This window comes from Macrobrachium nipponense, chromosome 17 (genome assembly GCF_015104395.2).
Source record: "Macrobrachium nipponense isolate FS-2020 chromosome 17, ASM1510439v2, whole genome shotgun sequence".
Classification (NCBI taxonomy): Eukaryota; Metazoa; Arthropoda; class Malacostraca; order Decapoda; family Palaemonidae; genus Macrobrachium; species Macrobrachium nipponense.
Window position 1 is genome coordinate 41,758,307 of NC_087210.1, and position 27,500 is coordinate 41,785,806.

General features: G+C 40.9%; 2 protein-coding genes across 2 annotated transcripts in view; both read right to left on the reverse strand.

Moving 5' to 3' along the window:
- Window positions 1–630: 630 nt before the first annotated feature.
- LOC135196198 (transcription factor GATA-3-like) lies at window positions 631–27,005 on the reverse strand. The gene is made up of 6 exons (XM_064222802.1): window positions 26,866–27,005; window positions 24,540–24,663; window positions 14,921–15,676; window positions 13,160–13,305; window positions 11,916–12,041; window positions 631–1,867 (listed from the first exon to the last, which is right to left on the reverse strand). The coding sequence occupies exons 2-6, from the start codon at window positions 24,661–24,663 to the stop codon at window positions 1,514–1,516; spliced, it is 1,506 nt and encodes a 501-aa protein (XP_064078872.1). The 5' UTR covers window positions 26,866–27,005; the 3' UTR covers window positions 631–1,513.
- The window catches only part of LOC135195889 (uncharacterized), an 81,435-nt gene continuing 80,435 nt past the window's right edge, over window positions 26,501–27,500 (reverse strand). Inside the window, exons 5-6 of the mRNA XM_064222396.1 lie at window positions 27,228–27,309; window positions 26,501–26,574 (exon numbers count right to left, since the gene is read on the reverse strand). Coding sequence (XP_064078466.1) covers window positions 26,501–26,574; window positions 27,228–27,309 — 156 coding nt within the window. The remainder of the gene's footprint in view (window positions 26,575–27,227; window positions 27,310–27,500) is intronic.

The following is a 27,500-nucleotide window of genomic DNA, read 5'->3' on the forward strand; positions in this document are numbered from 1 at the left end:
TTTAACTCATTCTACTTACACCCCAGCCAAGGTAGAGTAAAAGGACAAAGTCAACGAATCTGTTTGACAGCGAACGTGTCACCGGAACTGCTTCCGTGTCCGTATAACTTGTATTTCGTCTGATGTGACTAACCAAGTTATTATTCATGTAACATGAAAAAAATAATATCCTTGAAGCTATGTGTGAAGAGGTCTTGTATCATTAAATTTTGAATTTGCAAACTAGAGCAATCCTTTTTTCTCTTATTTTTTACCGCAGTTTATGTCATGAAGTCACGAGAAAACTATTCTTAATTAAATATGTTAGAAAGTTAACTTTTCATGCAATAACTACATTTTTGAAGCAGCGGGTATACGGGAAAACGAGAAACATGTCACTCTGTTCAAAGAGCATGAAATGAAAGGCCTCCTATTTCACTTATTCCAGATCAGATAAATATTATTCGTCAAGTCTAGTATTTGAAGTTAGTCCTCATCGTAAAGACTGGCAGGATTCTCCCGTTGTCATTACCCATGCAACTGTCTGTTTTCGATCCTTGTAGAATAGACTGAGAGTATAGTCGTCCATGATATCTCCTTCAACAGGCACTGAAACCCCAAAAAACTGCCGGAGGAAAATAAAGAAAAATATGTAAAAATCTCTTTATTTTGTATCACATAATTACATAACACAATATTACAATATGCAATATGATGCGTTCCTTAAAACTAGGACAAGAAATTGGTGATGTATTAAATAATATCTATTCATTCTATTTTACACTATATACACTGTACAGTCTGGACTTTAACTATCTCAAGGTATTTTGCATCGTTACATGGCCCCAGCTACTGCCTCTGCTACCATCCCACTACAGGTACAGTGACGACCTCACAAACACTTCTTAACACACGCCAGCGACTCCTCTCACCAACTGAACACCTGATCGACTCCGCGTCATTTTTCAGTCAGTCAGATCCTCCTCCTCCTCATCACACAAAAATGCCGGCTTTTCCTCGTCTCACTCTTCTTTTGTACCAAGCGCCGAGTCAATCTACCACCATCATTTCGAGTTCACTGCTTCCCAGTAAGACAGATGAAGACTCTAATGAGGAGAGTGGATTGCAAATTTATTTTGTATTTGAGTTCAGTTTACTAAAGGTCATGACACCATAGTCTTCGAGCTCCCTTTTGACTCTAACCATGGTGCTGGTCGTTACAATTCCTGATAAGTTCCAACCAGTCAACCAATCACCCTCTCATCGAGACATTACTATTAGTAACGGTGATTTGATTCTTTGTTGGTGTCTGCAACAGCAGTCTTCGAAATGCCAAATACATTCCACTAATCAATCTTCGTCATTCCTTGGCTCTACCATCAGGTTCCCCGCTACTCGCAGGCACTCTCTTTGTACAAAAGGGCGTATGCCCCATAAAACCCATATCCTGAGCATGGGTAACATCAGGTAATGTGTCCCATTAACTGGACTTCATGAAGTGTTCATGAAACAACGATGAATCCTCAAAGGTTCCCTACGCAGCTACTGTGCAAAACCCCGAACTGAGACCCAGGGAGGCCGCTGAGGCTGCGGCGGCCGACGATAGACCAAAGCTTCCCAGGCCGCCTGACATGGACATCCCGTGCATGGGCGGCGCTGACATGAAGCCTCCGGCCATGGAAGAGCCGTGCATCTGCCCTCCGTACATGTAGTGAGACATCGATCCGAAGCCCGAACCACCCGCGCCGAAACCTCCAAAGCCTCCTTTGTCCAAAGGCTTCAACATGTCTGGTAAACCGAGCATTCCCTTCTTCTTCTTCGATTTCTGGCTCAACTTGCGGTTACGGGTCTGGATTCCTTCCTTCTTCATGGACAGAGGACGAGCTACCTGTAGGGGGAAAGAGATTCAGAGTTCAGTATTTACTCGATATAAGGTGCTCAAAAAAAAACTAAATTAAAACTCGTATTACATGTCAGTTAACATGCATAATATACCAAATTGCTTTTATTTGCCTTCAATGTAAAGCTTCACTTTATATGTATTTACATACATACATACATGCATACATACAACATTCATTCATTATACACACACGCATATTATATATATATATATATATATATATATATATATATATATATAATATATATAATATGCGCGCGAGTGTGTGTGTGTTTGTTTGTTATTCTGTGAGCAGAGAAGCACTTGCGGTTCGCAAGGTCTTGGTGCGTGGGCAGTTCGAGTATGAGGTCAAGCCCAGGTGTTCCATCAGTGTCAAGTTAGGGAGCCGTGGGTCGCACTTGGCCCTTGAGCAAGCACCCCTCCTTCATTCGCCCACAACCTTACGTCAAGTTGAGGCTTCATAGGGGCTCCTCTGCGCACCCTAATTCCGTCCGTGAAACCGAACTCGATAACGTCGAAAACCCCTTTTTCGGGGGCCGCAGCGGGCGACCATACAGGAATCAGGTAGAAGGAGGCATCATTTGAGAAGTATTGTGATGGTGTGTGTCAGGGCGGACCGCCTACAGTGGGGTCGCAGCCCCCCCGGAGAGACCTTATTGTGATGGGCGGACCCCCCCTCGAGGTCCCTGCCTCGCACGCCCACACGCGATTGGGTTGCTACCTATGGGCTCACTAGTCTTACAGATTCACTCCCGTGGATCCATCCCCACCCAGAAACCACAAAGACACAATTATCGGCGCAAGACTTCATTTTCCTTCTTCCCGTTCATTCCTTGCCTCCTTCGTAGTGGTTCTGCGCAAGAATTCTTTATGCACACTGAAGGACATTTAGTAAGCGCCTATCCTGACACAAAGACGTTCGTTACATTTACGAGAAATAGCCTCACGGGTTGAGACAAATATATTGTGCGTAATACGTTGTATAAAAATGTGTGATGGTTTCTTTGGAGAGAGAGAGAGAGAGAGAGAGAGAGAGTGACGAGAGAGAGAGAGAGAGAGAGAAACAGGTTGGTATCGTTAATTAGCCAAGTAGCCACATCACATTCAAGAAAGCTTTATGGGCGGATGGGCGTTATTGTGTGGGCGTGAGGTCCCAGAACGGTTGTTGTATTGACTTGTCTACGCTTGTCTGTCAAATTTACGACCCACCACACCCTAGTTTTGTCACCCACCATTCTCCTGTCGGGGAGGTTTGCTTCCAGGCCACTGAGTTTCCTTTGTGGGTTGCGGACCCGAGTCAAAATAAGTCAATTTACCGTCGTGGCCGCTATTTAGGATTAACAAGCTTAAAAAAAATGGAAAAAATATAAAATGAAGCGAAAAGATGAGTGGATAAGACGTTGAATTATTAGGATTCAGGTACTCGAATAATAATAATAATAATAATAATAATAATAATAATAATAATAATGGTGGATAGATATGCATGAGTAATTGCGTTGAAGATGCTAATAAAATTTATGTAATATTTTTATACGTATCAACCGTTTACACTATTATGTTATTAGCTGACGCTGAGAACAATTATCTGCATTATCCTGGTGATATCACGAGGACACTCCGGGGATGAAGACAGGAGCTACCTCGAGCCAAGAGCAACAAAGTGTGAACAGGTCGTGTTAAAAAATTATCTAACACAAAGAAAATAGAAAACACGTTCACTTAATGAAGTTTTTTCTTCTCTTTGTAATAGTACTAATAATAATTCTTGAAAACTTCGTTCGAAAGAAGTAAGTAATAAAATCAAAGCGGCGTCGTATTGCAGGACGATCAAGATAATAACTTGATTGTTCAGTTGCAGACCTCGGCAGCGCCATTAAGCGTTACAACATCCTCGAGGAGAAGAGGCATCGGGCTACGCATTAACTTCTCAATATCAAGTGCCGGTAACAGCCGTAGCTAATCTTAAATAGCCCAGGCGGCGAAAGACGAGCTCCGGCCACAAGCGTAACTAATCGCACGGGGTCTTAGCTAATCGGGGAAATGTGCTAGAACTAATCAAGAAGTTGATCGGGAGTGCTTTGTTGAATTGCCTTCCTTGGTGGAGGCCGGCGGGGTGGGCACAAGATTTCCCATACATAACAATGGTCTGACTTGGGAGACCAGAGTTAAAGGAAACAGAAAGAACGCAAAAGCTTATGGGGCCAATGTTGTTTATGGGGAAGATTTGGGACGATGAATGAAGCTGTGAACAAAATACAGAAACAAAAAAATCAGTCCGTTTCCAAAGCTTAGTTTTTAACCTGTCTTCGTTAAATAACGACAAAAGGCGCCCTGCATTCTCTGTTGGCGTTTTTAATAAATTAAACTTCGGGTTTTTTTGATGTAGATAGTGACCCAACTTTTGCCGAGGAGTATTTTTTTCTCTCCGCCTCTTCTGGAGGTAATTAGGATACAAGAGTAAAACACGAGTGAAGAATGGCGAGTGGTGGAGGCAGCTAGCGAGAGATGGTTCAGATAAGGCCAGAGAAGAAATCGTGTGAGTGCAGATACGGCAAATGAGAACGATGTGATTGAACCGGGAAAATCCAGCTAGAGAGAGAGAGAGGAAGAGAGAGAGAGAGAGAGAGGAGAGAGCGAGAGAGAGAGAGAGAGAGAGAGAGAGAGAGAGAATTATATAATTTTATCGTATATAGATGTAAACACCCCTCTCTCCCATACAAATACAAGCGAACATATAGGTACACAAATGCGCAGGAGCGCCCTCCAAACCCTTTCCCATATATATATATATATATATATATATATATATATATATATATATATATATATATATATTATATATTCGTAAGCGCGCGTGTGTATGCGTCCGCATGACTTGTATATATTGTTATTATTTATTTTTATAAATCAGCATTTTATTACTTGTTAGTACGCGCTGGAAATTTGTTACAAATTGAACTTCATTAATAAAAAATGTACCTTAATTAGTAAAACAAGTGAAAAAAAAGTAACGGTGTCCAAGCAATAATATAAATTAGACCTACATGGAAGTTGATGGAACGAAGCCTGTACAAAAAAGTCCCCGTGTTCTTAGTCTATTTTTGGCCACCCCTATTTTTTCTTCTTTTTGATGCTGGCCGAATGAATGGTTCGCTCATCTCAATGCAAAAGAGACAGAGCGTAGCCCATTAAGATTTTTTGTGTGGAATTTCGCGGCCCATCACAACCTGACAAAATAGCGCCCTAAGAGAAAACGGGAACGAATAAGCGCTCCCGAAAGAAAACGGGCGTGAAGCGAGCCATCTTACTAAGAAAAACTTAAAACGTATGCTCTCTCTCTCTCCATACATAGACCGCATACAAATAGTGATTGGAGATAAATTTTTTTACTACTATGATCTCACCCAACCTGTAGAAGTGATCTCAACAAGGAACTATCTTGGTATGTATTTAATAAGAAGGAAAAAAGTAAGTGGTATGTAACCTTATGCGAATAAGATTTTTTTTTCCCGTTTTTTTTTTCACGTTTTCTCGTGACGTTTTTATTTTCCAGTGTGATTGCTTATGTCATTATCCCTGACCTGACGGAAGGAAGGGGAATTGATTTAGCTCAGTGGGAGAGAGGTTGCCGGCATCCGGGCAATACGGACGTCGAAGCAGGAAATAAGAAGATAAACAAGATAAAAAGATAAAAGGAAAGCCTTCCCCGACTTCAGCCGAGCCGACGTCAAAGGGGAGCGAGGAAATGTCCGATTCTGCGCTCGACTACCTTCGTGATTATTCAGACTCGAATGTGGCAAATGACCATGAGGATATTAGAGAAAATTATACAAGTGTCATCGCAAGGAAAATGAAAGAAATGTGCATCGATGAAAAGTATGAGATCAGACTAAAAGGCTACGTGATTAGATTCGAAGTCAATGCCCGGGGCAACAAGGGAACTCTGCGAACGTGGCGCCAGCACGGAGGTACCGTCGCCAAGCGCGGCACCTCTTACCACTACCATGACGGAGAAAAGTCACTGTGAAGGGTTCAGCTGAGGGAGGAGGAGGAGGAGGAGGAGGAGGATGAATATCCAAGTATCTTGAACTCTATATGGTCAGAAGTTTTATGAAAAATCCATTTTGACTGCACTGACACAGTAACATTAAATATGTCCCTCGCTCTACATACAGTAATGAGGTTCGATTATGGTCTAGTTGATAATAACTATAAAAAGAAAAAAAAGATAATGAAAATACTATTAAAAACATGCTCAAAAAGCTACGTGTACGCATTATACAATAGTTTCAAAGTCATCATAATATACGGGTTAAACAAATTGAACATAATGTCACTGAGCGTACAGTTGCTATTTTATTTAACCAAGCGCCATTGGAAGAGCATTTCGAAAGCGTTGCCAGAACGTAATAAAATAAATAAAAAAGACTGGTTATGGTTATTTTATATTTAAGAAAAACCTTACACCAAAATACAGAAAAATGTAATGCAACTAAAATTAATATGTAAAGGCTTGATTCCATTTTAATAAAAAATTGAAGCAAACATATTCGAATGAAAATAATGAATAATATAACAGATGAGGAAACGGGGGGGGGGGGGGGGACAGGACAGCTCCATCAGATAGGAACAATAACAAAATTAGGACTCTGTGCCTTCCTCACAATTGAATTCCGGGATAATGGTATCATTACGTCATATCGCATGGTTATTACGAAGGCGTTACAACTATGTCCAATTTCGACAAATTAAGCGCTATTTGTAAACGAGCTCAATCTTACGGACCGCTCACCTGAGGGATGATGATAATTCGAGAAAGAAAAATAAGAGCGGTCTGCCTTTGAAAATTGGAAAAGTAATCCCATATAAATTAGGGTGAGCGAATCCTGTGTTGGACAGGTGATTTTCTTTCACTTTATACGATAGTCAAAGACATCTTTTACGTAGGTCTTAATAATAATAATAATAATAATAATAATAATAATAATAATAATAATAATAATAATATGATGATGATGATGATGATGATAATGATGATTAACTGTATTATTAGGTCACGGGCGTATGAAAACGTATACAATGTTCGTTTACCAAAAGCGATGAAAAGAAAAATAGGAAAAGGCAAAGTCAACGAGGCGAGGATAATGAAATTCCTCAAGATCCCAAAAGCCACGACAGAGTAACGACAGCCTCCACAAACAAAGCTATTATCTCCTTTGTTTACAAAGCGGTTTTGCGGCAACCTTTCCATGTAAAGGTTTTGGGTTTGAGTCCATAACTTTCAATTGAGTGTCAGATGTCGGTGTCATATGGCACGCGACTTCGTGGCCACGAGACACAGACGGCCTATGACACGCTTCAGTACGAACAGAGTAAAAATTATTCTGCAATATCAGATGTGATGTGCAAAAATGCCTTCAATGTGTCATGGAATCTTCTTTTTCAGTCTACGTTCTGACGAGTTCGGGAGGAATCGCATTATTAATATTATTATTATCATCGGTAACAATTGTGAATAGAAAATAGACGGATAATTATTATAAATCCTTTTTTATTAACAGTTTAAAGGTATCAGTTGTGATTCGAGGAACTTGCTTGCAATAACAAAATGACGTTTAATTAACTGAACATAAACAATGCACCATTTTAAACAATGCATTCATTTCATTCCTGTTTATGTATTGCTTTTATCTGGATTCGTGACAATAGCATAAGAAATCGGTTACATCTTTTCCTGAATACCACGATAACTGTAACTACAGAAACTACAACAATAATTACGATAATGCATACAGCAAATTTACAATAGTGTTATTCCCGAGAGAGAGAGAGAGAGAGAGAGAGAGAGAGAGAGAGAGAGAGAGAGAGAGAGCTCCCTTCTAGGAGGAATCAATGAGATAATATTGCGAAGAGCGCAGAATCCCGAGCCTAAACAGAAAAGGGCTTCTCCGAATAGACATACGGGCAATATATCACGTTTCATTCAGGGCGCCTAAGGTTCTACAGTTCCGACCCTCAGGCCCACCTCATTTTTTATCCTTCCTTTTTTTTCGTCGGTGTGTTTGAGTGTCTCCTTTGAAGTGTTCTTCTTCCGCATTTTTTTGCCCTTTCGAGTCAAAGTTTTTGCCTGAAATATATCGCAAATCTCACCTGGTGATAATATAAAGGTTTGGTGTAAAGTCTTTAGATCACGAGGCTGAGATGTTGACAGCAAACATTTGAATCAAATCACGCACACTACCTATAATTTATTTTGACCTAGGAATAATTATTTAGGACATCTGTTTCTTTCGTTTTGTTGAAACGGACAAGAAGCCCAAACTAATCTCACGCAATTCTGAATGTCTACATATGACGATACTCTTTGTGGTTATTAACATTCTTTGTTCAACATACAATGGTTGATTATTATTAGTATTATTGTATTATAATAGTAGTACTTAAGTGTCAGCATTAAGATGAAAAGATAAGGGCGTTTTCATCGAGGGAGCGCTTCCTCTCCCGTTTCCGCAGCTCACTCATCCTCCCTGTTGCGTTGGGTAAACATATTATATTTAAAAGAAAGGAAAAAAACTACCACTTCCAGCTCGAGTTGTCTGTGAGAGTTGGACTCTTGTTATATGACACCAAAAATGAGCGGTTTCGTCGATGATAATTACTCGAGAAGGAGAGAAGGAGAAAGGGGTAAAGGGGAAAAAATGAGGAGAGTAAAAGGGGAAAAAAAGAGGAGGAAATGGAGAAACATTTGCAGAAAAGGGGAAACGTTGACGCCGGTGTTTTGTGGTCTGTCTAAGAGAAGGGGAAAAAAAAAGTTAAAATAGGTTCAAAGGGTTAAACCGTCCTGGTCAATTTACATGAAAGAAAGTCCTCAGTATTCTAAGAAAGAGAGAGAGAGAGAGAGAGAGAGGAGAGAGAGAATCATCCCTGCTTTACCAACTATGTAGCAAAAAAAAAAAAAAAAAAAAAAAAAACTTCGAACACAAGGAAATAGGATGGGCCTGACCAATATAGCGAGCAGTGAAAAAGCAGTTCAGAAAGAGAGCGAGAGTGTTCAACAATCAACAAAGCGGAGGCGAGTGAGTGTCACCATCAGCCCCGCTGAGCGCGGCGTCAGCGACACTCCCGACGACCGCCCACAGGACGTGTGTAAAACGAATCCCTCAGACGATCGACGTCTAGAAATACGTCACTCCACCCACGGACAGATGTTTGAAGGCTGCCGCTATATTTTACATCACTTTTGGAATAATTACAGCTCTTAGCTCAGTCCTCCTCCTCCGATACGAAAAGTTTGTCCTTACGGAGGGAGGTCATTAAGGTTAAATTCCCTCGAGCTCTCTCCAGTCACATGGGGGCTTCTGGTTTTAGAGGAACATATGTTTGAAGGGAGGTAACCCATCTTCGCTTTCTTCTGAATAACTAAGACGAGAAAATCCTCGGTCATGAATAAGGAAATTGGTCCCAGTGAATAGTTAACATTACGTCCACAACACCTTGCAGATCGTACAAACTCGGGGACTTCTGTTTTTAGATACCCCATAATTTGGTTGCACTTGGGGTATGACAATTCTTAACCACGTTGCATTTAAGGTTTACACAAGCGGCCAGTGCCAGTCATGTCAGCTCACCTAGTGACATCTGGCTGGCGTGCATAGAGAGTGCCGAAGTTATGCACTCTCCGGAGCAAAAATTGGTTGATCGGGATACTTTCATTGGCCACATGCACGCACACACACTCATACATACACATATACACACAAACACGAGAGAGAGAGAGAGAGAGAGAGAGAGAGAGAGATTGCTTCTAGATTATAAACCGGTCAAGAAAAACAAAGCTTACAGGAAAACGCTTTTCAGGCTCAGAATTGTAATCACAAAAGCACCGATCTCCTCTCTCATACAAAGGCACGGAGGAGTACTCAGAAAATCTGATCCCATTTCTTCTGCTTTTGGCTTTCAATAAAAGATGACCGCTTTCATTGCTCCAGGCGGCAGGTCAAAGATTTCATACGATGCCGTTATTGTCTCCGTTAAAGACTACGCACCACCCGTATTGCTAATGCTAAGCAAAACAACGGAAATGGATGGAAAACCTTCGCATGACGGCCATCACGTAGATCAGTGTTCATAAGCACAGGACAGAATAGTAGAGTAACACGAGGTGGGAGATGCGACTCAAGTATGTTCCCACATTCATATTCGTCCTTTTGTCTCAATGAGCATTAGACAACATTTACGATCACCATAATTTGTCGGGTCAGGTAAATATACCCAATTTCGGCAGATTTGTAGACTACCATTAAATCTTCGCCTACGATAGAAATATAGAGTTATAATGGTCAAGGTCACGAGGTTCGAAACTCCCATTGAATCGAGAGAGAATTCCGCCTTACGCACGATTGGAGGGGATACGCCGTGATGGCCGAAGGCAGTGAGTGAGTGAGTGAGCGAGTAGTGATACGACGCCAGACCCTCTACAACACACACCTGTTTCTCCGGTTAACTGTGAATCAAATGAATTTGGGTCTTTCTTTGGAGTGGGGTTCAAAGTAGACATTTCTTCACCGCAATTACGAGTCGGAATTAGAACTGCCCGTCTCAATTAGGGATTTATCACAGCGTGACAGCGAGGCAATGCTCATATTTGCTGCGAGATAATTATGGCTTACACTGATAATAGTTATTTAATAGAGGATGCGATCTGAATATTATCGTAATGTTCTTATGGTGGGTATTATTATAAAAAAATAACTCATCACATAACGACTTCCGGGCTCAATCATGCCGGAAAAAGTAGTTCCACTAATCAGGGAATTGGTTAAAAAAAATTGACAAATTTCGCGGGGTGATAGGGCAGCTACGTTTACCGTTACATTAAAAAAATTTTTTTGGTGTAAAGTAAAAATGCCTCAGAAGATTACAGTATAAATCTGTCATCTTTCAATGGTTAGTTTTTACGTCGATGACGAGAAAATTGAAAATACAAACTATTCACAGTTAAGGAACAAATTAATTTGCAACCTAAATTGCGTCGCTTTATTCAGCCCGAAGGATATCCTCTTTAATTCTCATTCGCTTTCATTTCTTTGTCGAAGCACCATTTCAACGATTTTCTGTCATGAAATAATAATGATAGCAACAACATCCGTCAGCAAAGATGCTAAAATTTTTTCCAATTCTATCTAAAATAACATCGTCCCGCATTGGCGCATAAACCGTGATTGAGAGTCATCATCTCTGCGATGGAAGTTATCCTGGAATTAATTCCTCTTTTCTGCATTTTCCTCTGCTGAGGAGCCTCAGTATTTTGTCCTGGTTGTCTGTCTGTCTGTTTCTTGGCTGCATATCAACTGGATACTACATTGAAACTGAGGAATTGGTTTTTACAAAATTATTAAGATTCGTTGTTTTAAAATAACACGATTTAGTCACTGAGCACTATGGGTCTAACTCCAAGATTTCGTTATAAACCAATTCGTTCACTTATATTGTTAACATATAGTTTCATGTGAATAAACCTTAATAACACTAATTGGCTGGCTCTGCTAACGACATCACCGAGGTTCTTGTTAGTCACATGCAAAGATATATATCTGTTTATCTATTTACCTATCTCGCTCTCTCTCTCTCTCTCTCTACATACACACACACACACACATATATGTATAAAATAATGTGAGTGTAGATAGATAAATATGTTTCTTTCAGATAGGTCTCTCTCTCTCTCTCTCTCTCTCTCTCTCTCTCTCTCTCTATCTCTCTCTCTCTTTATATATATATATATGTATATGAATATATATATATATATATATATATATATATATATATATACTATATATATATAGTGTCTGTGTGTACATAACGAATATTAACATTTTCATGTTATTTTCACAGAAATTGAGACACTACTTTGGACAAGTGCTCTTTGAATTCTTGGCATGGACGCTAAAACCCATACTTTGAAGCCGTCCAGAATTCCCTACGGGAAAACGACTTCAACATCGAGAAATGGAAATAACTTCAAACTTACGTTGTGGAGTTTGTAGTAGAGGCCGCAGGCGTTGCAGACCGGTTCGCCATTCTGATTGCGTCGCCAAAGCGTCGTTGTTTGCGTCTTGCAGTTGACGCAGGATGTGCCCTCACGACGGTTGGCCGACTGAAGAGAAGGAGAATCATATCGTCAGTTTCGCCTCAAAGAATTTTGAATGATTCAGTGACTCAATTCTTCAGGCAAATGAGTGGGAGGCACAATTAACAGGAATGAAACTACAGAATTTGTACACAAATCTCTAATTCCTTTTCCAGACATAATAAATAGGGGATCTTCAGTATTCAGTTTATTGTTAAGTCTAGATCGTAGAGGCTAAATATATATATAGTCATCACAAAACACAATAAGCACTATTCTAAAAAGAAGGTGAATGAAGTAGAAAACTTTTTTTATCGTCAGCATGAGTACAGTAAATATTCACGCATCGATGATCGCTTGTAGTCAGTAGTTGATTCACCAAACATTAAATGTATTTAAAGAAAAATTTGTCACAAAATAAGTATCAACAAATCAATAAGAGCTTTTTGTTGAGGTCTACGTTCATGACTGTGTCCTTCTAGCGAAGTGAAGCGACCTTTGCTGTGTCCAATACCTATCGGAGCCCTTTTTCCCATTCCCTTCGTTTGTTTCCTGCAACCCTCCGGTTCCCATCAGTTCCCGGATGCAAAAAGGGAATGTATAGGCGAGTCAATAATCCACTCATGGCCGTTTCTCAAATGTAGCCACAAAAGAGGGACAAACATATTTTTTCCCATTTCCCCCTTTCGTAACTTCCATTTTCCCTCTTCCCTTTTTTCTTTCTTCCTCCTCCCATTTTCCCCTGCGAGAGCGAATCAATGGACGAGGGACCAGATGGCAAGATAGGAAAGGCGGGGTTTTGATTCTGGGGGGATAAGGTACGATCCGGGGGAGATTAGACACACTGCTATTGATTGGGGGGAGGGAGTGTGGACCCCTCCACCCCTCGCACATGGCCGAGAGAAGAAGAGTACTAGTTGTTGTAGCTGAGTGAGGGGGGGGGGATGCAGAGGGAGAGGGAGAGGGGGAGCGGTGGCCCTGGTGTTCTCGAGCTGAAGAGTTTGGGTCTGGTAGAAGAGAACCAATAGTCTGACTCAACAAGAAGAGACATCAGTCAATCAGTATCAGAAGGAAATAAGTGATATAAAGTAGTGGAGGAGAAATGACTGGAGAGACCCAACTGGAATTGGTCTCTCTCTACTTACCGTGCGCTGCTTGGGTTTGATGAGCGGTCTGTTCTGGCCGTTCATCTTGTAGTAGAGGCCGCAGGCGTTGCACAAGTAGTGGCCGTTGCCGTCCCGACGCCAAAGGGGCGTCGACGTCGCTCCGCAGTTGACGCATTCCCGACCCTCTGTGGGCAATGGAAATATTATTATTAATAATTTTAATATACTACTGATGTGTGACCAAAGGCATGGTACGCGAGTTAATTTAATTTGCTAATTAAACTATTTAATTACAAGAATGTATCAGTAATAAGTACACTTATCAATAGACTTACATATCCTGGTCATATATATTGATAGAATCAATTCCTACATATGTAAATGGCTGTCTTCTAAACATATGACATAAGGGTAAATGGCTGTCTTCTAAACATATGACATAAGGAAATAAAAAATAAATTGCATTCAACAACAGCAGCTCTCTCTCTCTCTCTCTCTCTCTCTCTCTCTCTCTCTCTCTCTCTCTCTCTCTCTTTCAGGAAAAAAATGCACCTTGGAAGAACTAGAGAATCAGGGAAAGAAAAAAAATAAGTCTTGCCAAGAACTGGTAACTTTGAGGAAAAGAACGAGTACCCTTGACAAGAACTGGAGACTTCTGCACAGAACTCTTGTTTAACACAAAAATTTTAACTCTGGAAAAGAACAAAAGGTTTGACTCGAAACGGAAACAAAGGAAAAGAACGAATTTCTCTTGACGAGGAACTAGATAGACGATAGTACTCTTGAAAAAAGAAAGTAGAAAAGTGCTCTTGACGCTGAAGAGAAATAGACAGCAATACTGTTCGATCATGTATGTGTTTTAAGATTCCTGATTACAGTTTGTAATATCAAAGAAATGTGAAAATAATTTCTGTATCCAAATGAGATTTACGTAACATTCTGTTGGGTGGATTTTTGTCCGGTACACAAAATGTATTCTCACACAGGCCTATAGTAGGTTCGTGGCAGTCATAATGTTAAAATAGAAAACTTGAACGAGAAAAATATCACTGAAATGATTATTAACCTTACTTAAGCATACTTACTTGCTTTCAAGTTTAAACCAACTCTCCTCCTCCCATCATCTCATTTCCCCTGATTTTACATTATCTACCCATTATCATTTTTCCCCACTGGCATAAAAGTGAATATGTGGAAGGGTGTCCCATCGTCCTTTTTGTATAAAAATCAATGTTTGGTGAAAACAAAGGCTAAAATCAATGCCCAAAGCGTTCAGTCGAGCATAGATTTTCAATGTTGATCTACCTCACACGGAGCTCAGGCAATAATAGCAGATGAGGACAACTAAAATTAAACGGTAATTGCTAGTTGACTGCCGAAGGCTCCAAAGAAATTTCAGCGTAAATTGTTTACTAGTAATCACCAGCATCTGCTGTCTAAATAATGAACCTGAATTACTGACTTTATTTTATTCTTTCTTCATTCATGTAACGAGAAAAGCTTACGGGTTACAGTTGTAATATCAGTAACGATACCCGTTTAAAATATGAGACTAACATTAACAGGAGATTTTTATAAATTCCATTCCAGTTTTATCAAGTACGTTAATCGCCACCGGTCCTACGGTTACAAGGAATACTGGTTAATTCGGAGTAATGCCTAGTTACAAATAATTAGTTCATTACAATAAAACAACCAATTATCTGAGATAGCTATCTCTCTCTCTCTCTCTCTCTCTCTCTCTCTCTCTCTCTCTCTCTCTCTCTCTCTCTAAACAACAGAAGAAAATGAATTAATTACCTGTGCTCGACCTCTTTGAATTTTTGGATTTCTCGTGCGAAGGCGACATGGAGGAGGGGACGGCAGAAAATGGTTTGCTGAACATGGATGACATTCCAGAGGACGGATAGAAGCTGGAATAACCAGTGTGGGCGAAATCCATGGAGGAATGTGCAGGATACCCGGTATATCCCGTTGGGTGGGCTGTGGAGTGGGCGGGAGAGAGGGAGAGGGCTGGCTTCGAAGAGAAGGACGAGCAACTGAAGGCCGGTGTGTAGGAGGGGTCGCACTTGATGTCCAGGTTGGAGGATCCTCCGGCCACGGGAGACGAAGTTAATCTTTCCGGGGTCAAGCGGGCGCCCGACGCCCCTCCAGCGGCGGCTGCTGCTGCTGCTGCTGCTGCTGCTGCTGCCACCGATGCGTCCTGCTGCTGAGGTTGCTGCGTTGGCTGTTGGGGCAAAGGACTCGTACTCATGGGCTGCTCCTGTGCCTGTGGTTGGGGGGGCCCCTGCTGATTTGTTTGTGCCGTGGGCGTCTCATCCGGTGGAGTAGGTGGGTATCCATAAGGGGCGTAACCCTGAGCAGTCTGATGGGTTTGGTGGGCGGGTGTAGGCTGATAAGTTTTAGCAAAGGGCGTGTGCCATGAAGATCCGGGTGTGTTGTAGGCGGAGGGACCAGTGGCTGCCGCTGCCGCCATTTTGTCTGTACCCAGCCAGGAGTGGAGGGGGTTTGGGAAGTGGGGGTGGCCCCGATACACTGTTGTCTGACCGAAACGACCTGCAAGCACAAGGAAAACAAATATTAGAGTTTTAATGCGTAAGAAACCTGTGCATGATAAAACAAAAATACACAACTTGCCTGCTTGCGCAGTGCAGCCTAAGCTAGAGAGACAAGAACTCGTGCTACTGCTTTCATATCATAAGACGAATATTTGAAAACTGTGAAAATGCATTCATCTTCATCTGTGCTGACCTTCGTCACGCCATTTATAAAATCTTTCTTTAAAACATATTTGAAAACAATCTCGTGTGTAGAACAATGGTCGCAACGGTACATGGCTTGTAAGGGAGAAATCGATAGGGAAAAATATTTGGGTCACAATGGACACTGTTATCCTCCTCAAGACCGTCACCTTCCTCTGAGGATACGAAGGGAGGGGGGGGGGGGGTGGGAAAGGGAGGATCGTGGGTGGTGCTCTGGATTACAAGGGCAGCGCCCTCCGTGTTTCTTTCTACCGGAGCTCCCGAGCAATTTAACAAAGAATAGAGCTTGACAGTCAATTGACGGCTTGACTGACAGGTCTCAGGAAATGGCGAGACGGGAGTCTGGGGTTGGCGGATGGGTGGTTAGTTGAGGCATTGTTTGGCATTGTTTAGCTGCGCGTGGTTAGTTACGTGGCAAAGGGTTGGCTTGTTTGTCCTGTGACGGAGACTCGCGCCTACAGAAAGCAGTCGATACCATTGTGTATTCGAAGTGTTGCGGCGAGTAAGGGATAGAGATCGTTTCCTCTTTTCCAGGATCTCCCTCTGACTCCTTCTTTATCACCTCGATGCGGCCCCACCAAAGTGAAAGCAAAAACGGATGAAAGACTCAGGTCTCTACTTCCGGACTCATTTTCTCTATTTGGTCGCATTTGTGGAATTATAAAATAAATTGATAAATAAATAACAACAGTTTTGACATCAAAAGGGGTCCATTGGTTCTGTCATACTAAATGTAATGGAAAGATGGAACTGTCATAAAGTAAATTACGTCATAAAAGGATCGTTGGATTCATAAAGCATTAGAATTGTATAACTATGGATAATGGGGTCAAGTGCGATCAATACAGAGAAATATCAGATGGCTCACCTGAAGGTTGAAAACATACAAATAATTCACTCAAGCACATATGGCTAAACACATGGGCACCAAAAGGCAATCAACTAGGAAAGCTAAATCGCCCACCCTCTCTCATTCTCTCCCTGATCAAACGATGGCTTTTTCACGTGCTGGGCGAGGCCGAACGAGGGTGCTAATGCGTGGGCACTGATGGGAAGCCATTATGGAGGACCAGGAGTTACGGATGGTCTCTTTTAACAAGTGATTGGTGCTTCCCACGTGATGCCGAGACCTCCTGAGGTATTAGGAAAGAGCCCTTGGCCATGAGGAGGAGACGCCTTGCTGCCTCCGGAATAAGTGCTCTCAAAGGCACGTGTGTTTTCGTTTATCACTCCCCGCCAATGGGCTTGTGCTGTTGCTTCACGTTTGTGAAAAGGAAGTTCTGTACATCCGGCGAAAAAAAACAACAACAACCAAAAAACGAAAACAAACCCACGGTTGTTTTTGGGGAATTTACTTGCGATGAAAAGGTTATCATTTTCGAGAGAGAGAGAGAGAGAGAGAGAGAGAGAGAGAGAGAGAGAGAGAGAGAGAGAGAGAGAGAGATCAAACAGCGATTTATGAGAGAGAGAGAGATAAAACAGCTATTTATGAGAGAGAGGAGAGAGAGAGAACAAATATGGTGGAGGAGCAATCCGCAAAACCACAATATACCATCTGAACAGTTCGGTTCCTTCTCAGTTTTGAAGCGAGACTCGAAGTCTTTCAAAGGATGACCGCCCAGACCAAAACATCCGCCGAACATCTATTTTCTGAGACACATTTACTTTTTCCCGGAGAGGGGAGTTCTGGGTGAGGGTAACAAGGAATGACAGTTAACATCTGTATTTGGCAATCAGTGCGGTGGGAAGCTTTCAGAGCTAATAGAGCCCGGTTGAAATTATGGCGCACAAGCCTTTCCTAGACAAGGAACCAATGGAGTGAAGCAGACCAAGGAGTTATTGCTTTTTAAAAGGATGTGCCTCTATTGTCTTCCCCTTTTCCCCCTCTCCTAGCAGAAACCACAGCCTCATGTAACGGACATTACTAGTGACTCACGCTGTATAGGTTACAATCCATCAGGGCAGCTGGGCGCAAAAGGCAAATGACATCGCTTTATTTTTAAAAAAAATCTGATATATAAACATGACTAAAAAGGTACGATTTAAATGGCGCCATTCCGTCAAATTCGGTATCATCAATCTGCGAATAAGAAACACCCATTAACACCAAGTATGAAATACGTACAACGACAGTCAAAGCGAAAAAAAACCTATATCCACAGGTGGTTCGACCGTGAAACGCAACGGTGCATCAAGTTACTAGGCACCGAGGTGCCTACAACGAAAGGCATTCGTGTCGAGGCAGTGTTGGTCACAGCCACCTATTACTACAACGATATTCCGGAGACCTAATACTACTACAATGACGCCGTCTCATTCTTCCAGGCGCTCACACTCGGGGATCTTCTTCTGTTTTGAGACTCCGTGGAAAAAGCGGACAAGTCTGCCTTTGTCTTTCTCTTCCTGCATCTGATGCTTTAGTTGAGCAATAAACCAAATAACGGCTCCCAAATTTATGCTAAGTCAAATAACGAAGACAATTATGACCATAACACTTATTTTTTATAATAATAATAATAATAATAATGATAGCACGAGTCATAAAATGGAGAAACAAATCCACAGTTACGTATATGTAGTACATATCTAAAGACAAAACTATACAGAGCTTTCGGGAATCTGCTCGAAAATGGGAATCGAATAAATTCCCGAATGCTATCTCCATAGATCTGTCATTAAATATATGTAAATATACGTACATGATTGTACGTAATAATACTAATGATAATAATAATAAAGAGCCATTAAACACGAAGTTACCGAGATAGCTGGCATAAAAATCTCCTTGCAGTATGAGTGGCTGTATAAAATAATTTCCTGGCATCCTAAAGTTGTCTTTGTACTGCGTAAGATGCCTCCACTATCTAGTGTGGCGGCAGTGGCCACCGCCCTGACCGAAAGGTGAGACCCAATTAAGGCTATGACTTTCATCCAAACAAAACACGGACGTGACACTCATGAGTGCCACGAAAATGCCGCAATAAACCCATATTTCGGCGGTTGTCGCTCGGCGAAACTTCCAGGCCACTTCGAAGGGTTTCCTTTAATTAAGACGAGCAATATTTGGTTTGAACAGAAGCGAATCATTTTGGCGAAGAGCGTTCGCTCTGTGTGGTTCAGCTAAAACTCATGAAATTGCCGCAGGTGTTCGGTGTCTAGCCATACAATTATTTACCCAAAATTTGCTAATTAAATAAGGAATATTATTTTTTGCCTTTGGTTCAGTAGTCACGTGCACATGAATGCTGTCATTTTCTGAAAAATCTAACCGAGAAAAATGAGGTTTAGAAACTTCGTTAAAAAATTCATGCCATGTCAAGTTTGTCTACATACATACATGCATAGCACATACGTTATATAAATAGAAAACAGACACACAAGGTGACCATGTTCTATTTGTGACCAGGCGACAGGCAAGGATGCATAGCCGTTTCATGCCTTTAAGGATCCTGTCATATTTACTTCCCTGACGACTTTCATAAACTAAAAACCGGTGATTCGATTAACTTCGCTGAAGAATCCCGGGAATGCTAAATTGACTTGCCTCAGGAAAGAAGAAATCGCCTTGTGCAGAGCAAACTATCAAGTGGTCTGTTGAACAATGGAACTCAGATTCCACGAGCAATAAGTGTACTACTGGTGAAATAACATTAAAAAAGTTATACGAGTCATTATTATAAAAAGTATCTTTGTAAGAGAAAGAAAATAATCCCCAACAACCCCACACCCGCCACCCCCCCCCCAAAAAAAAAAAAAAAAAAATGAACTGTTGTAACCTCGTAACCGTTTCCAAGAGTCAGCGCTGTCTACACTCGGCAGTGAGGTGGCGAAGTGACGCACGGTGTTGTCATATGCCCAACAGAATTCCCCTTCCGCCTCCGTCATCTTTTAAATATTCACACGTGCTCGTTGGCCTGCGTCACGTTACCTACGTATCCGACATGTAGAGCCCATCTGATCGAGAGAATACAGCCACCGCCACTATATACCACAACACGAATGTTATTTTATTTTAAGTCCACGAGAACTGGAAACTCACGATCATATCTAGTTCAGCCTTGAAGGAAATGAGAAGCAGAGATGCGGAGGTGGTCAAGAGTGGAGCTTCGCCCTCGGAGATCTCTAGAGACAGTGAGTGCTAGAATGACATCCTGACAGAACGGGAAAATAATTCCGTTTCATTCAGTAGACAAAATTGATTCATGGGCAGCTGTGGTACTTCTGATACATATTAACTCAGTTTGCGAATGACATTCCTATGCATGTGTACATTTTATGTTATGTTGAATCAGACCTACTTTTATCGTTTGTTCTTCGAATGGGTACTCTAAATACTTGCGGATGTATGTAGTTTACCATGACTGTTGTAAGTGTTCAATGAGTATTGTATTCGGAAATTAATTAATTTTCTTACCTTGCTCAATATGAATGCATGTGCGACAATTGTAATAATAGTCACAACAAACCTCATCAACAAAAGTTTTGGCGAAAATGAACGCGGCGGCCGCTACACATATTCGAGAACGACAGATAGCGGAAAATCTTTCAGTATTCACATTAAGAACGCGCCCTAAACTATAACAAATGAACCAAATACAATTGATTACATTACGTAACTTTTTCGGTAGTCATAACAGTACGAAAAGATTAAATGCTACAGATGGGATATCATAACCATTTTATTCAACTCTAATTGACGTCGTGATGACTGCATCGCTAATTGCCACTTAGACATTGTTTATGTTTGGGCAGCTGCTTTTAATCCCCTTCTATGTAAACACTCACTCACATGCATAATGGAGTCTCGTCTTCAATGCTCTCAGCCTCTCGTAGTTCATCAACCGCGACTACTGTAACTAATGAAGGGAAATTTGATACGCGCTCACCCTCTCCCCATCTCTTTGACTTACGCTTACACTCACACAGACGGATACGAACACGCACACAAAGCGTGCACGCACACAATGATGATATGAAGAAAAAGGACATACATATCGAGCTACTCCGAAATATCGGCAGCGAATAATCCCGTCTGAGGCAACAAAACCCAAACACAAGACTTCATCGGCTCTTTTCACACGTGAATGGGAGTGTAATTCTAACAAAAGCGCTTATCGAATAGAAACCGAATGACCTCAGTCGTACGAACTCTATGCGGGGAGTCGGTTGTAGAATTTCCGGCAGATATTTGAATAAATAAACACATCGTCAGACATGAATATTCACTGGGAGAGTTCCAGCACCGTCAGCTCGCTCTGAGCAAGCAACTCGTGTCACGTCAATTATTACTTCCCAATTAGTCCCTCTCTAGTCTTCGACAATTCATGCACAACTACAGAGGAGAAAGTAACACAAATACACACACACATACATATAATATATATATATATATATATAATATATATATATATATATATATATATATATATAATATATAATATATCTTGACCTCGTTTGAATAGTACTCCGGACCCGAGATCGAGTTTGGGCCGGACATCTGACGAACGTTTCCAGAATGTGAAGAAATCGACAAGTTAATAAGGCATTGTGGTTGATAAAAATTACATAACTATCGGATACAAAGTGACCAGTAGATTCTAAACAAAATATATATGCACATATAGAGTATACACACACATATATATATATATGTACATAATTTTTATGTATGCATATATAATCCATTTTTATTATGATTACAAGTCAAATTAACCACAGTCGGAAAAGCAGAATGCTACAAGCCTGAAGACTGAAAGGATCCCGGGACGGTCAAATCAGTAGAAATGTTAACGGCTAAACCGTTGATGAAAAATACTGTAGGAAAACAAGATAAATATCGAAGCAAAAATCGTAGATGAAAAATACTATAAGAAAACAAAATAAATATCGAAGAAAATACAAGTAAATAAAAAGTACACTATAATGTGAGAACTATCTGTTTATTCAAAGAATCAAGTGTACTAAGTTTGGGCCTCTACATAATTAGGCAAATCTTGGTACAGTCTGACCATTGCAGAAATAAAATTTCAATAAAACTGTTTGTATTGAACCCCCCATAATAAGAGGCCAGTGTGCTAGCATTGGCATAGTCCAAAGGATGATGAGAGAGAGAGAGAGAGAGAGAGAGAGAGAGAGAGAGAGAGAGCGCATCTGAATGAAGCTGAGAACAAGGACCGTGAGGACAGAGAAGTCACGAAGGGGTAGCGGTAGATGTAACAGCGAGAAGATGAGCTATAACCTTTTCCCTTCAGTAGTGACGTGGCGGGGGTTGCCACACGTCACATGGGGTCCTCCGTTACAATTTATGTTTGTCCCGTCCCGCTCATGTCTCGGCTCAGTGGCCAGTTCTCTTGGTTCCCCTGTGCCTAAAACACAGCTACAGCAGAAAGAGAGAGAGAGAGAGAGAGAATCGCATAATGCTCAGTAGTTGACTGTTCATCACCAACGAAAACAGCGGTATTCTATAAATAGAAGATACATGGGACTATATAGACCGAAGAAAAACCTAAGACTGATAAAAAACGTGACTAATTGATTAGTAAAACATAGAAAGGAAGAAGACAAATTAAGCTGAAAGCCAACAAACACAGGAAGAAGACAAAAGTCAATAAACAAAAGAAGCCGACGAAAGTAAATAAGAGTAACAAGGAGACGAAGCAGCAGGAGATAGGATATGCAAATGACAAGAGTGTCAGGGAAAGAGTTGAAGAGACAGTCTGTGTGTTGGAGTGATTACGGCTGGTTTTTGCTAAGGGTCGGTTGGAGGCTGCATTAATTTTCCTCCGTAATTATATGTCTGAATTAAGAAACTTGTGTGCCTCCCTCTGCGGTGGGGTTCAGAAAAGGAGAGAGAGAGAGAGAGAGAGAGAGAGAGAGAGAGAGAGAGAGAGAGAGAGAGAGAGAGAGGGAAGCGGGAGGTAAAGTGAAACGGAAGCGAAATATGGAAGAGTCAAGGAGATGACACAATCATCAGAAATTCATCAATAGCGACAAAAGCATAATCAAAATAGAATTGAAACTAAATGGTATTATAATAGTTATTGTCCTCTATTTTCACTTTCACTATCAAAACTGTTGCTAAAATAAACAGTCAAGAAGGAAGGACGATGGCGAAGATCGCTAACCAAATCTGCGACAACAAAACAGCAAGAACTCAAAACTGTTCCATATCTACAACTTATGAAACGGAAGCGTCGCTTTCCACAACCCACTTTGGAACGAAGTTAAAAAGAAGAACATTATTATTATCATGATAATAATGCATTACCAATATTTACGATTATTTATCAACCTTGGCCTATAACAATTACGGGTATCATTTGTCAAGAAGTTACTATTTACAGAAAAAGAATTCATCTCTATTTTCTAGTGGGAAAATGTTATCAGTATATGATTACTGTCACAGGTACTTGTTGCTTTACGAAGATGAAAATGTAAACATAAAAATCCGCCGCAAAATAAATTCTTTTTTCCGTCACGGTGTTTATGTGTAAAGCTAATGTGTTCGATCATAAACTTATCGGCCGTGAAACGCAGAGTTCATGTTCAATCAATTTATTCCCATCATCATCATTAGTATCTTTAGCTGCATTTAAAGTAGTAGAGGTGTAAACCACGTTACTATTATGCAGTTTGGCTTTAGCCGTATGGATACTATTAAGGTGGATGGTTAAGGACCTCGAACACAAGAGAGCTTTCACGGAATCAATAACAGAACTGAAACGAGGGTCAAGATAAGCTCCGATGGAATCCAAGTTCCAAAGCTACTAATTTTTATTTGGTTTCACCCGCAACATTATTGATAGAATTTGATACCGTTACTGGCCTTAGTTTAGGGTGCAAAAGCACTCGGCGCCGTCCCATAGATGACGTAGGCGCTAAATCGAAAGCATAAATGCCCATATGGTTATACTTGTAATTTTTAGTTATGTTTAAACATCCTCATGGAATAAGACAAAAGGTAATTAGCTTGATGATCCGGTTTCCATGTGATGTCGTTTTTTTAAAAAAAGTGAGTAGGAGTAAAATAAGAAAAATAGGTTAGTAGGAGTTAAAAAAAATACTTAATTACACATGAAAAACATCATACATTTGTTTAAATAAAAAAAAATATGTTTAACATGTACTTTTCCAGTAAACTAACCCTCGCCAAAAGTATATAATCTCAATTAAGCATGAGATTCGTTCTCCGGGAGTGTCAGGAATTTAGGAAGCATAATGATAACGATAATAAACACACTGTCGATATTTCGAATGACGCATTACCAGACCATGACGTTTTTTTCTTAGAAATGCATCTTCAGCAGACATGAAGAATATGAACATACTTAAACATATAAAAAACATGGAATGCACAGTAATCGTGAATGGTCCAAAACGCTAACAGTTCACAGGAATTAATGCTAGCACACGCGCGCGCACGAATGTTTGCTGTCGATGAAACAATTCCGAATTACAGCTTCGTGTTACTACGAAAGCACATTTTCAGGGGAAGGTTAATTTTGGCGAATTGGAATGCGATTATATTTGTAACTTAATTTCATTACTCACTTCATTTCTAGGTTGACACACTTAGACAGTACCTATAAAAAAACGACTACAAATACACACACAATAAAACTCATGTGCTCAGCAAGCGTTACAGCGACGTCACTTACTTGGATTGGAATAAGAGCAATGCTGCGAGTTGGAATAGAAATCCTGCAAGGAAGAGACTGGGGCATATCCCGTGGGGTACTGCGCGCCTTGGCTGCCGTCCACCCCGCTCCCGACGTCCATCATCTGAAGAAATCGAGGAAAGGCAAACAGTGATGAGTGAGTTCTGTGAGTTGAGGTGAAGGCTTCATGAAATGAGAGAAGATTCACTTGCAGATCTTACATTTGAAATGGTTGTTTATTCACAAGCGTGTTCAGCGGTGAGTGGGAATAGGATCGTTACCTGCTTAGAAACAAGTTCATCTTCTCTTCTTATTTTATTTACTACATAACTATGGTAGGTTAATCTATTTAACAGTCAGTTGCTATTAAAAGCACCTTCTCAAAATGCGCTCCTGTGATCAGTGTTCATTGTTATTTTTATTAATTTTTAAAATAGGGACCTTATTTGCACAAGACTCAAGGTAAACAAAATGTTGAATGACTGCATAAACAGTCGCATCACAAACGAAAAAATCATAATTAAAATAAAATAAAAACTGGTGTTCCAGATTCCCTAAACGATGCGTCTAAACACGTTCGAACGATCAAAAATATATCCTTTTAATGACATGATACACTCTGTCGGTGAACATGCCGCTATAAAATAAGAATCCTCTTATGAGAGGCAAATGTATGGTGAACAGCGATGACTTATCGCATTTCAGTAGGACGACAACGGTGACGACCTTAATTAAGAACGGCGCTAAGAGAAAGGCATAGCTCCTCCGCTGTCGTGAGTGCCTACCATTGCGGCGGAATGCTTAGCGGTTTTTCTTCTCGCTTAGCTGTACAAGAAATGTTAGAAGGGCACTACCCTCATATTAAAAAGAATCCCTATTTGCTCCAATTACGTGACTTCATAATATTTTGTCTCCAAAATGACATTCCTTGTTGAGTTTAGTCATGCATCAGAGAAGGCTTAAGCTCAGAACGTCTACGTCTAGAACAAGGAGCTGATTTGCCAATGAACACAGACAATCAAAACCTAATCGGTACATCCAATATTAATTGATTTTCATCCAGCACTTTTGAGAATTTTAAAACGTTCATTTAGGACAATCGTCGTGAATACTTTTCACACAAAAGAATGCACGAACAACTAAGTAAAAAAGAAGAGAAAGTCGTCCTATCTACAGCCAGTGTCAAGTGTATCCTATGCATAGTGCATATTAAAAGATAATCCGTCGATTTACTAGACAAAATTAATAGCATGGCTTGGTGGGCACATCTGTATCGCTAGAGCCCTCCATCACAGAACACCTGCCTGGTAGCAGCCACAAACCGTGAAAATATCGTTATTCTCCATGACAATTACCTTTTTAGAGCCACTCGCTGCGATAGCGAGTTTTTCCTCTGAATTACATGTTCGTTACCAGTTCCCTCTGATTTGGTTTTAATGTTAGCGAGGCAGTTAAGTGATAACGTTCTGTGAAGTGGTCCGCTAGTGTTCGCTCGCTCGCTGCTGCAGACGGGAGGCTGGCTGACTTGACTGCCGCTCAACTGATTCTAATTGTTTATTGCTAATATCTGCATTATCTTCGCTTCGTTACCTTTAAGAGCTTTTTGCAGCATTATTTTCTGACCTTTCCTAATTTTAATCCCACTCTGTCAGCTCGTAAACTATAACCTCTTCACCTGACATACATTTAGTTTTCAATCTTTGTTGAAATATGGTACAGTGGTTTTATAAAATTTACTTTCTCTTGAATTTCAATCAACATGAAAGCAAGGCGTGTTGGCACAACTTTGGCAATTATTTTTCGAGTGAAATGGATCGAGATCCAATACGTAATTATCACGTTTATGGCTGCGAGGTCTGTAGACGAACTAATTGATTTAATGGAAATTATAAATGTTACTTAACACCTGTGAAGCTATCTGTGGAATGCGCACAGCTTAACGGCTTTACTTTATTAAATCGTCAATAACAATAATTCTCCTGAGACTGTACTGCGCTAATAGAATCGGCGCTAACACTTGTTTTATCGTTCGCACCTGATTATGGCAATAATGGGAGTAATACTATCAGTTCTTAGACTCTTACTCGAAATTACCTACAGGATGTCTAAACTACGCAAAGACCCAAAGAGGCGATGTTCAATTGCACAGTGTTTAGCTTATTTACTAGTTTACTTACGACTGGAAACGTCTATTCATTGCACAACTACCACTTTTCTACAGAGATCGCGAGAAGGAAGGACACTATTATCAACACTTTTCTGAGAAACTGCACCAGAAAACTTTGCCGCAGATCTCTCTTTTCTCCAGGGGGGGAATTCAAATTACCTTGGCTCCTCTGGGAACAGAACAAGAAATCTTCGATTACAAAGGAAAGAACACACTACAGTCCCAATGCGCTCTATCCACTCGCTGATATTCAACTAACGTGGTCAGGGTATCGCGTGTGTGTCTTTGTAGCCCTCAGGACACACCCACCGCCTGCCCTTGGCCAATCGTCGATATTCGTGGTCAACGAAAAGGAGTCGCCAGCGTACTTTTGATTTCAATTTTTAGCACCCTAACCCCAAGCGACAAAGCTTAAACTCAGTGCTGCAATGAAGACAAGAGTAAATAGCATCGAATCACTTCGGTACATAACATGCTTATTGAGAATAACCAAGTCAAATAAATATCACATTGACAATTACGAGACTGACACTCGTTCTGATTGTCAGGAGACTCCACCTCCAAGAGCCTTACTCCTCCCCCGCCGACGCACACAGCTGCCATCTGTCGGATGAAACCAGCATTCGCAGCTCGTGCCCTGAGCTCTCGCCTCTCATTCCCACCAGCATCAGCGACACCATAAAATCCACTCAGCGCTAGAGAGAGAGAGAGGGAGCTGGCCACTTTTTCAGTAGATTCGCTGTCTGACTCCGACATTCGCTCATTTACCCCACATAAATATTCAAGATCAAGAG